The 11,194-nt window shown below is 41.5% G+C and overlaps 1 protein-coding gene across 1 annotated transcript in view; it reads left to right on the top strand.

Annotated features, from left to right (window-relative positions):
• The window catches only part of ESYT1 (extended synaptotagmin 1), an 82,892-nt gene extending 76,570 nt beyond the window's left edge, over window positions 1-6,322 (top strand). The window contains exons 28-31 of the mRNA XM_039326749.1: window positions 179-310; window positions 824-926; window positions 1,034-1,083; window positions 4,000-6,322. Of these exons, the coding sequence (XP_039182683.1) occupies window positions 179-310; window positions 824-926; window positions 1,034-1,083; window positions 4,000-4,033 (319 nt within the window). The 3' untranslated portion in view covers window positions 4,034-6,322. The remainder of the gene's footprint in view (window positions 1-178; window positions 311-823; window positions 927-1,033; window positions 1,084-3,999) is intronic.
• The last annotated feature ends 4,872 nt before the right edge of the window (window positions 6,323-11,194 follow it).

The following is an 11,194-nucleotide window of genomic DNA, read 5'->3' on the forward strand; positions in this document are numbered from 1 at the left end:
GTGCACTTGCCTCATTTACAAATGCAACTTCGCACACACACCCCCACCACTTCCGTGGCCTGATTCTGAATGGGCTTCAACCCATTCAACTCCACCGACTGGCGGTTGGAGACCCCTGTTCTAAATCATTTAGATTCCTTCCTTTTTAAAAGAACCATCTCCTTTGACTCCGTTCCAGAAACCTCAAGTCAAACGGCAGGGATGCTCCCGATTCTTACGTTTCTTTGATCCTGCTGCCGGACAAATCTCGTGTCACCAAGAAAAAGACTACTGTACGGAAGAAAACTGTGAATCCTGAGTTCAATGAGAAGTAAGGGAGAAATCAGCAATACAGCAGTAGAGGCATGCTTGAAAAGATCCCCTTTGGTACTGGAAAGAATAGTAGGGATCTGGGAACCTCACTGACATAAACCGATCCCTCTGATCCATTTGCCCATTTTTAATTAGGGCCACATTTGCTATTCCTCATATTTTTAAAAAGTATTCACACACAGAAGGAGGTAAACCATGATTGGAGTCTGAAGTTACGTTGAATTAATTCATGAAAAATAAATATTACTCTGGTTTTCTGTTTTTCAAGTTAACTGGTAGAAATTAGGTGCCACATTCCAGTCACGATACTGGGAAATGCAAGCTGATGCAACAATTCTGGTGATTAAAAACTGCTAGAGGTAAACCTTGTTAAAGGATCCTGGCACTTGTCCTTTTATTTCATTCGTTATATTTTTAAGCCATCCAAAAGGTATCTAGAATCATGAAGGGTTTTTAAAGCCTATTTCAGAAAAGCAGCAACTGCCCAATCAATGCATTGCTCTCACAACAGGCTTGAATGGGATCTCTCTCTGGAAGAAGCCCAGCGGAGAAAGTTGGAGGCCTATGTCAAAAACAGTGTCTCTTTTATGTCCCGAGGAGAGCCAATTGGAAAGGTATGGAACACAGCCATTGCTGTGCTTGTACTTGTAATAGCAGTGCGTCTTCTTCCAGGAGAATTCCAGGCACATGTGACGTGTTTCTTTCTTCGTTTCTCTTCCAGCTACACATTGACCTCTCCCAAAAGGACCTCACCCAAGGTGCTGCCCAGTGGTAAGTATAGGAGTATAGTTAACAGAGGACGTCTTGAATGCCAAGTCAACTCCACTTCTATATCCCTTATTGCAGGGGTCCTCAACCTTGGCCACTTTAAGACTTGTGGACTTCAACTCCCAGAATTCCTCAGCCAGCAAAGCTGGCTGAGGAATTCTGGGAGTTGAAGTCCACAAGTCTTAAAGTGGCCAAGGTTGAGGACCCCTGTCTTATTGGATCTGTGATCTGGCAGAAAATTAGTCTTGTAAGAGCTGCATGGTTTGGGTGTTTGGTTTTCCTCAAATGTGCCCTCTTTGAAATGGGCTTCTGGCAAGCAGGGCTGAATTTTGGGGAGCTCAGTTTATTATGCAGAGTCTTAAGAATAAACTTCCAGCCTAAAAGCAAGAGCAATGGAGTCTCATTCTGTACCCTTGAGAGTTACATTCTCTAAGCAGCTATCTGTTGAGAGTTGTAAGATTGAAGCAAATGTCTAGTTCATCAAGGTCATGACTGTCCCCAAAGGTGCTTTAAAAAAAAAAACAAAAAAAAAACAGCAAATGGACTTTCTTCATTTTTCTTGAAGACGTTTCACTTCTCATCCAAGAAGCTTCTTCAGTTCTAACTAAGTGGTGAGAAATAGAAAGGATTAATACACTTTGCAGTCAACCAGTCGTTAACACTCTGAGGGTCCTTTAAGCCACCTGGAGGTTAATCTATGTCAGTGATGGCGAACCTTTTACAGACCCGAGTGCCCAAACTGCAACCCAAAACCCACTTATGCATCGTCGGGTGCCAGGTGGGTATGGCCCATTGGGTGGGCGTGGCTGCGGTGGTAACGGCAGACTGGGTGGGACTAAAAAGTTCAATCAATCAATTCCAACTTTGCAAGATCTTTTTTTTTTCCCCGTGAGAAGTTGAAATTGACTCATTGATTGAACCTTTTTTTTTTTTTTTTGCACACAGCGGCAGAGGCCTAAAGCGAAAAGGTTTTATAAAACCCAGCTGAAGGCCTAGGACTGGGGCGATGGCGCGCGTGCCCACAAAGAGGGCTCTGAGTACCGCCTCTGGCACCCGTGCCATAGGTTCGCCACCACTGCTCTATGTCCTTGGGTGGCTTATGTCTTCCCATTGACCCTCAAAATGTTAACGGCTAGCTGACTGCAAAAAGTATAAATCCTTTCCATTCCCCATCGGTTAGTTAGAACTGAAGAAGCTTCTTGGATGAGAAGCGAAATGTCGCCAGGAAAAATCAAGAAAGTCCAGTTGCTGTTTTAAAAAAGCACCCTAGGACAAGATTGAAGCAACTAAGAATGGGTCATCCTTTTCTTCCCTCACATCCTCTTCTCTGAGACCTTACGCTGCAGGGGAAGAGAGATGAAGCAGGAGAAGTTGAATTAAGCATAATGGAAAGATAGGTTCACAGAGTGTGATACGGGGAAAATCTTGTCCTGAAATGGAATGGGGAGGTGGATAGAAAAGTATTTTGTGGATCCTCTATGCAGGATGCATTCATCAGAGATGTATCCAAAAGGGATTTTTGGTTATTTCTTTTTGGACTTGCATCCAGAGTTTTTCCCTCTTTCCTTTCTCAACCACTTGATTCCCATCCATTCCACTATGAATGGGCTCTTTTAGATAAAATTGTTTCCTGCATGCCAAGGCCAGGCCGGGCATTCTTGTTCTTTCTAGTCTTCCTCAGTCATGATAAGAATAAACGTTGTACTGAATCAGACCAAAGAACTTGCCCAGTCTGGCCTTCCGTTCCCATTGTGTATGTGTGGGAAGCCCACAAGCAGAACATAATGCTACTTTCCATCCAGTAGTCTCAAAGTAACTTTCAGTAGATCTAGCAAATCTACCGCCAGCTAAAACAATCCTGAAATTCCTATTAAATCTGAATTCTGTGAACAGAGCAAAATAAACTACACAACCATCTTCATTCTTTAGCGTAATAGCCACCTGCAGGAACCAAAATCAAATGTCCTGGAAGTGCAGAGAAAGCAGCTCAGAAAATGATTGGCGGTCAGCCTGCTTACGAACATTTTAATAACATTAGATGCTGGTGGCCGTGATGTCAAGAAGGAAGTGTCAGAAAGTAAAGATGACAGTTGCAGCAGATTTATTGAAGGCCATCCCTTTCGTAAATATGTCAGTCTTACCATGCCACGACAGCCATTTTTTGTTTTTGAACCTGCTGCAGAAGATGCTGGTGGTAGGAAAGGCCTTCCTTGCCAAGTAGGGAAGGATGAAAACATAGAGCTACGTTGAGCATCCCTTCCTATAAAAAGGGCAAGAGAAATGTAAAATATGGACATATAGTTTCAAAGAAAGGGAGATGAGCTCTAAGGATAGCAACATCATATACGAAACTTTCCTAAGTACTGGGATTCATTTCGCCTCCCTTGCCTCCAGCCAAAGAGGTAATGTCACTGGAGGAAGTCCTTGTGTTATGACCATAATGGAGCCTGCCTATCACAGTCATGAAGTCGTGACGGTTGGAAAGTGGGTTGGTCACGCGATCAACCTGATCTTACAACCTTTTTGCGTTGGTAATAAACTCATAGTTTGCTATGGGCTGGTTTTGCCAAAACACAAATGAATATCAGTTTTGGGCAAAGCCATTGTAAAATGCAGTCACACAACTGCAGGATATTGCAAGCAGCCCTAAATGCAGCCCAGTTGCTAAATTCCCAAAGTGCAGTTACGTGACTTGGGGGAGCGGGGCGGGGGTGACTTCAGAAGTGACAAGTTGTAAGTTGAGGACTACCTGTATTCCCATACATAAGAATGTGGGAGAAGGAGAAGCAAGAAATTCTGCTTTCCCAGGCAACTTGGTTTACAACTTGAGATGGCTTTCTGGGGATTTTTTTATTTATTTATTTTATTTTAATTTTTTTGTGCTCCCAAAGATCAGAAAAGGTTTTGCTTATCTTGCAGGTACGATTTAAAAGATGACAAAAGCAGCTCCTAGTTTCCGTAGTGCCTCCACGATCCAAGGACTTGAGCTGGCATGAAGACCCTCACCACTGCTGCTGCCGCCATCCTTCACTGCAAGATTCCAGGCTCATCTTCTGCTGGATGGGCTTTTCAGTGTTTTGCTTTCTTAAGCAATCATAGAATTGTGTTTCTTAAATCTTCTTCTTCCGTGTGAAACCAATAGGGGTAGAGAAATGACCCCTTGATTGGATTTTTGAAGGGAAGATGGACAAAGATTCACATTCTGCATTATCTTTGCATGCTTCTCTTAGCACTGAAAACCATATGCTGCCTTTATCTTGACCAAAGAAATGGGCCTTTTTCATTTTTATTTTTTTTTCTGTTGGGGATGGTGTTCCTTGTCTGTCTTGTGAGCTGTTGCAACTGAAAAGATCCAAGGGCTGCCTCAGCTGAAGTCAGGGCATTAGGTAAAAAGATACAGGGAAGACAACCTGGCGGGGCCAAGTATTTCTCCTAGATAGATAATGGGCAAATGACCTCCTTTGAAACAAAGGTTTTCAAATAGGGCCATGGATATCTTCAGAGAGGAGAAGAATCAGTTATTAAGAAAGGGAACATAGCAGTGATAAAGGAGATTAGGGTTCTGTCCTAATTCTCCTAGTGGGGCTCTCAAATGCCATTTTCTGGAACAAAGGAACTAAAAAGTGGAGAAATGCAGTGGCCAAAGAATTATTATTTGCAATGTTTACATTTTTCCCACATTGGGGGAATCCGTGACAGAGCGCTACGCATTTAGCTGATACTCCAAGTATCCCATCTCTTTGCAAATCCTCATATACTGTGGTAGCAGATGACTATCTTTTCATACCATTTACCATTTCTTGTTCTTTCTGCTTCTGAATTTTTAAAATCGAATCCATTTGTGTTTTCTTCTTGGCTTGTTCCACTCTGTGCAGCCAATCCAAAAAGGGCAGATTGCTTTTCTAGAGTATCTTTATGGATGCCGTTGCTTTACTTGCTGTTTTTAATATGAATGTTGTTTGGTGCCTTCTTGCATTCTGGTCTTTGACCTGGTGTGGAGAGCAAAGCTGTCCAGATGCACCAGGTTCTACGACGGTGTGCATGCTGTAGCGAGAAAATTCTGATTCTGTATTCCAAAATAGATTTACAGAGCCTATCTACCTATATACAGTGATATTTGCATGATTTGCATTTTAATTACATCCAAACTACTTTGTACAGCAAGGAGAAAGATCGGTACAGAAACTGTGTGGAGATGATGCTTCAAGGAGCCACAAAAATCACAAAAAAAGAGACAGCCGGAAAAGACTTGTGCTGATTTCCAAATTATATGGCATGATTTTTTCTCAGCTAGCATGGATAAATTTTTAAGATGTGCTACGGGGCTTTCCGTATATGTAAAACTAAAGCATTTTAACTTTTCTTCCCACTGATAAATTGCTGCTTGCAAATTTGCAACACTGTACCATACCATGCCACTTTGGCAGGGATGGCAGTTGAGTTGAATTCTTCTTCTTCTTTTTTTTTTTTTTTTTTAAAAAAACCAACTATTTTTGTCCCAGTCATCCAACCATTCTCCTCTGGTGAGGAATGTGTGTGCAGCTGCTCCTGGCATGACTTAGCAGCTAGATTGGGGTTGGTTTTATGGAAGCTTGTTTTTTGTGGTCTTGTTAGGAAAAGGGATGTAACCCAGTGTTACGTTTTCATGATTTTTAAAAATCATGCTCACAGCCCTTGGAAGCCAAATCCCAGTAAGACGCCTGATGGTGGAATTCTTCTCCTGTTCTGGGTCTTATAATGTGGGCGAATTTGGAAAGAAAGAAAAGATGGACTTCCCAAAGCATTTTCTTAGTCGTGCTACCTAATATTCCACAGTCTGTTCCACTGAGTAGATTCTCTCCCAGTTATCCCACATACACTCCATCAAATTCCCAGTCACTCTCCATGCATTTCTTCTATTCACACGCCGTTGCCTCTCATCTCTGGGGGGGGGGACAACCTAAGACTGCTCTTTGTAATTTATAGATTTTTTTAAATTGCTTATATCTCTTTGTACAATCATAGCGAATGTATCGGACACAACAAATACACCTCTCCATTGGATCTGGTGGTGCCGCCCCTCCCCCCATATGTTTGCTGGCAGAGTTTGCCTGTTGGGGGTTGAATTGCCCACTGCTTTCCATGTCAAACCAAGCTTGCTGTCTTCTTCAAGCAGGCTTTACCATGCAAGCATGTTTCCGGCTTTGTGCCTCTCATATCCACTGCTGTCATTTGTTGTAGCAAATAAAAACAAAGAGGAAAATGTGGTTGTACTTGAGAAGGCTTTATTTAACCCCCTCTGTTCTCCAAAGGGATGGAAAGAAGGAAACTAAATTGAAAAAAATAGACATCATTTTGAGACTTTCAACTTTCAAAACACTTTGCCGACATTTGAACTGTTGCCTCATGTTTGGCCAATGTGGTTCAAAGAAGAGGGCAAAATACATTTACACGTATTTTCATCTAACGGTCGGGCTGCTTCCTGCACTGTGTTGCTCACACTTTATGATGTGGGTGAAGAAGCAGGGTGATGGTCCGGCTTTGGGTACTAGACAAGTGCAATTTACATACGGCAAGTTTCTAGTACTTCTAATGTCAATGACTGCAGCTTATATGCCCAGCTTATGTGCCCTATCTTGGTTTAATTACAATAATCACTGACTCCCTAATGTTTTTAAAATGGACACAAAGGCACACCTTTCTACTATAAAAGGGTCTAATTAGAGGTATGATATAAGGCCCAGCATCCACACAATGGCACACAATTGCTTTCAGTCTTACTGCAACCATAGGTGGAGGTTATTCAAGGAACAGCTGGAACCCGAACATGGGCAGGATATTGTCAGAAAGCTTAAAGCTACTCTTATTGCCATTGCTCTTGCTATCCAACACCACTGCATAACCTTTTAAAAAAAATCTACAGAAAAATATTTATTGGAAAAGCCGATATTGTGAGAAGAATTCCATCTCTGACTGACATGTGCCAATTGCTCCATTTTATTACAGAGCAACAGCTGATTGTACAGCTAAAATAGAATGGTGCTAGTCTGGAAAAAAAAGATAAAATAAAATGGCTATTGAGCTATATTGCCCTCCCTATTTTAGTAATAAGGAAAATGGCATTAAAATTATTTATTTATATTTGCATTGACGAAAACCCATTCTGAAGTTCTTATATCAGAAAGTTGAGATATTGGACAACATTGTTTAATTAATTACTACATTGTGGTACTCCCAGCTTTGATCTAAAATTAGGAGATTTAAATAATGGATGAAGTTTGCAGGATCTGAATTCTAGAAGTAGCACATTTTAAATAAGTTCTTACTACAACTAGATTATCCATGGAGCAACTGGAATCCATCAATGCTGGCTGACTAATGTTGGACACTGCAGTGAGATGCATCAGACACCGAGTACAAAAATCACCAGTAAAATACTTTTGGCCCTGTTGAACTCATGCAGCATGTCAGAAACATTATGTGATTAAATACATTATAGTCATTAAAAGTTAATTCCATATTTCTCAATATTCCTACATGATACAATCATTCTTGAAGAAAGCTATCGTAATCACTGAAAGTTTTTCAGGAAGTAAAACTTGTGAAAAAAATTATTGTCCATCAGAAACTGAATGGCACACATTTCACTTCCTGAGATTGAAGTGTTCGCCTTCCCTTGCTCATTAGTCTTACTCATTACTCATTTTGATACATTAATGCTCAGTTCATTCCATGAAACTGAGTACATGAATGCTCATGACATCATTCACATCTTTCAGCTGTCGTTACTCTGAAAATACCAGCATTCACTTCCTACCTATCCTAACATAAAGGAAATGCCCGAATGTATTTGACAGAGTTTGAAATGGTGTAATTTCTCATTATATCATTATGGTTTAGCTAGCTGGAACTGCTGCAATGTCTTTAATGTGTACAAATAATACATTTTTTTCCTGCGGCTGGCATGACATCAAAGCAAGTAACAATTCCTATTCTGTAAGGAAAGAGGATGTGCCCTTTAACAGGAGATGCCATCTTTCTCCCCATCCACCCACCCCCATTTCTACTTAATAAGAACCTTGCCAGAGTAATCCCCACCCTTTTCCATGTCTATGCTGAAGGTCATCTTCCAAACTGGCATCCCAGCACTTAGCTAGCTTGGTGTCAATAAGTGGAAGCAAGTTCAATTTCTAGTTCTGAGATCCAGCCTTGAGTTCTGACCTTGAGTTCTCTGCATCTCTTCTTGCTGATGGTACCTGTCACAAATAGAACAAACTCAAGAAGAATTTGCAACATGACCTCTGGATAAGAAGTCAGTGCTGTTGGTGCTTGCTTTTCAGGGGTAAGACTTAGAACCATTTGTTTAGCGATGATTCGAAGTTACAACAGCACTTTAAAAAACCCAACCTACGGCCCAGCCTCACACTTAAAACCATTGCCGCATCTGCAGAGTCATGTGATCAAAATTCAAATAGCAATAACACTTAGACTTATATACTGCTCCATAATGCTTTACAGCCCTTTCTAAGTGGTTTACAGAATCAGCATATTGCCCCAACAACTTGGGCCCTCATTTTACCGACTTCAGAAGGATGGAAGGCTGAGTCAACCTTAAGCCGGTGAGAATCAAACTCCTGGCTATGAGCAGAGTTAACCTACAGCACTACATTCTAACACTGCTCAGATGCTTGGCAGCTGCCATGTATTTAAGATAGTTGCTGTGTCCCAGGGTCACATGATTTCCATTTGCAACCTTTTCAGCTGGTTTCCAGCAAGCAAAGTCTGTGGGAAAAGCCCAATTTGCTTAACAACCCCACAGTTCAATTAAGAGGTGATTTGCTTAACAACCACGGCAAAAAAAAAAAGACTTTGCAACTGGACGCAACTCACCACTTTGCTTAGCAACAGAAATTAGCAACTGTGGTCATAAGTCAAGGGCCACCTGTACAGGATTTGTTTGTTTTAATGTTACCTATGTGAATATATAATCCCTGCAATAACTAGCAAGTTGTGTGTATAGATAGGGAGCTGGTAGTTTTCCAGATGTTGCTTAATTGCAACACAGCCAACTCAGCCATCCTAACCAAGGATGAGGGATGCTATGAACAGCAGCTCAGTGACGTCTGGAGAGCTAAGTCTCTGTGTAAGAAGTATCATTGAGGAATGGGGGAATGTGCAGGAATTGATGTTTTTGGTTTCTAGTACATCTGCTGGGAGGCATAATGGAGTTTGCCTTCCCCAGTTGCAAAACAGTATCTAAGAGACAGATATATCTGTAAAAGGAAATAATCACCAGGCAGTCATTCTTCTGCTGTCTGTCATCAGACTGACAGGTGCTGGAATTGCTTTCTCCCTCACCTGTCAAATGCTGCCAGAATCCAAGGCAATCTATAATAATACATCTGTTTAAAGAAGAAAACCTGAGAGATGTCAGCACAGGCCTAAATTTCCTTTGATAACCATTGCAATAGAAAGCAGTACAGAATGTGGAAGAGGCTCTTCTGATAGGACAAGTGGGGTCATCCATTAAATCCTCATCCTAGCTCTCAGCTGTCCAGTCTTGTTAGCTTAGATGGCTGAGTGATGTGTTTGGAGCAGGCATCTGAACACTGCAGAAGAGTTCATTAGCAATTCCTTGTGACTGGGACCTAGCAGGCAATTCATGGCTCCATTTAACCTTGTGGTGAATAGCCTGTGACTCTACAGCTGTGGGTCTCTTTTGGCAGTCCTTGGGATCCATTCCAATTATGACTGCTGAAAACCTCCCTGTCTTGAGTTTGGAAACTAGCACTGGACTACTAAAGTCCTAACTGAAAAACAATCAAGTTACCAACAGCGGCTTCTGCTACATAGAAGTCTTTTAAAAAAAAAATCTTAGCAGGGAAGGAAGCCCATAAGGCTTGTGTAATGTACTTAACAAAATTCATCATTCCATCTATTAACCATCTGAATTCACCATCATGTTAACCCAACCTTCCCCAACCTCACATCTTCCAATTTATATAATCACAAGGTAGCCTAGCGTATCTTAAAGATGCTGAAACTGGCTAGCATTACTAAAGGCTAGCATTATTAAAAGAGGAGGAGGAGGAGGAGGAGGAGGAGGAGGAGGAGGAGGGGACAATGGTACAATGGTGCAATAACCCGGCAGATACAGCCTTCTTTGGGCCACAGAGTATAATCGACCTTTGAGCAATGTGACCCCTTTCCTTAAGTGGAGATGGACCCAGAAGGACCAGATCAAAAATTCAATTCAATTGAAATTTAAATTTAACATATTAAGTATAATAAGCTCAAGGGGGCTTCCCTTTCCTTCATTTTATTCCACAACCAGCAATCCTATGAGGAGGTCTGGGCTCAGACTAGCCCAAATTCATCCAGTGAATCTCTTTGGCTATCATTCTGAACACTGATCTCCCCAGATCTAGTCCAACACCTGTACCCCTCCCTACACATCACTGACTCTTTAGCCTCTGCATATATTATGTTTTGTCCCTTTTTGTCAAATGACAAACAGCAACTGTTGAAAGGGTTCCGGAGGCTGGATAGCAGATGGCCCTGAAGCCTCAGAGGGCAAACCCTGAGGATAAAGACAGGGCTCTCCAGGGGCAGTAATTAATTGGGAAAAAGGAAGCACAAAGAAGCCGCTCCCTTTCCTGTTCTAAAGATCACAGCCCACAGAATCAAAGTCATAGCTGCATAAATTTAAGAGCAACACGTACAAACAAAAAAACACTGGGCAATCCAGTTGCGATAGTAGATAGGTGAGAGAAAGAGAGAGAGAGAGAGATGGTTGCATGCACGACAGGTAATTCAAAGCATGTCTGTAGAAAACTCAAAACTGCTGCCCCCCCCTCTATTTTAATTTATACCAGAAAGAGATGGGGGGGCAGGGGAGGGAGGGATAATATAGTGATTTAATGCTCTCTGGGAGTGTATTTTGAACCCAGGACTTCCTAGCAATTAGGATAAGATACAAAATTTCTGGAAGTCTTTGAGCAATATTAATAAAAAAACACCTCTTTCCAATGAATTTTCAAGTGTTTCAATAGATTTATCAAAAATCAAGATGGGATGGTAAAGACCCCTTTCCTATCAAGTTGTCACTTTAGCAATATTTTTTTAAAGTGCTTAA

The sequence above is a fragment of the Crotalus tigris genome, unplaced genomic scaffold (genome assembly GCF_016545835.1).
Source record: "Crotalus tigris isolate CLP2741 ecotype Arizona unplaced genomic scaffold, ASM1654583v1 scf7180000024345.2110221, whole genome shotgun sequence".
NCBI classification, from domain to species: domain Eukaryota; kingdom Metazoa; phylum Chordata; class Lepidosauria; order Squamata; family Viperidae; genus Crotalus; species Crotalus tigris.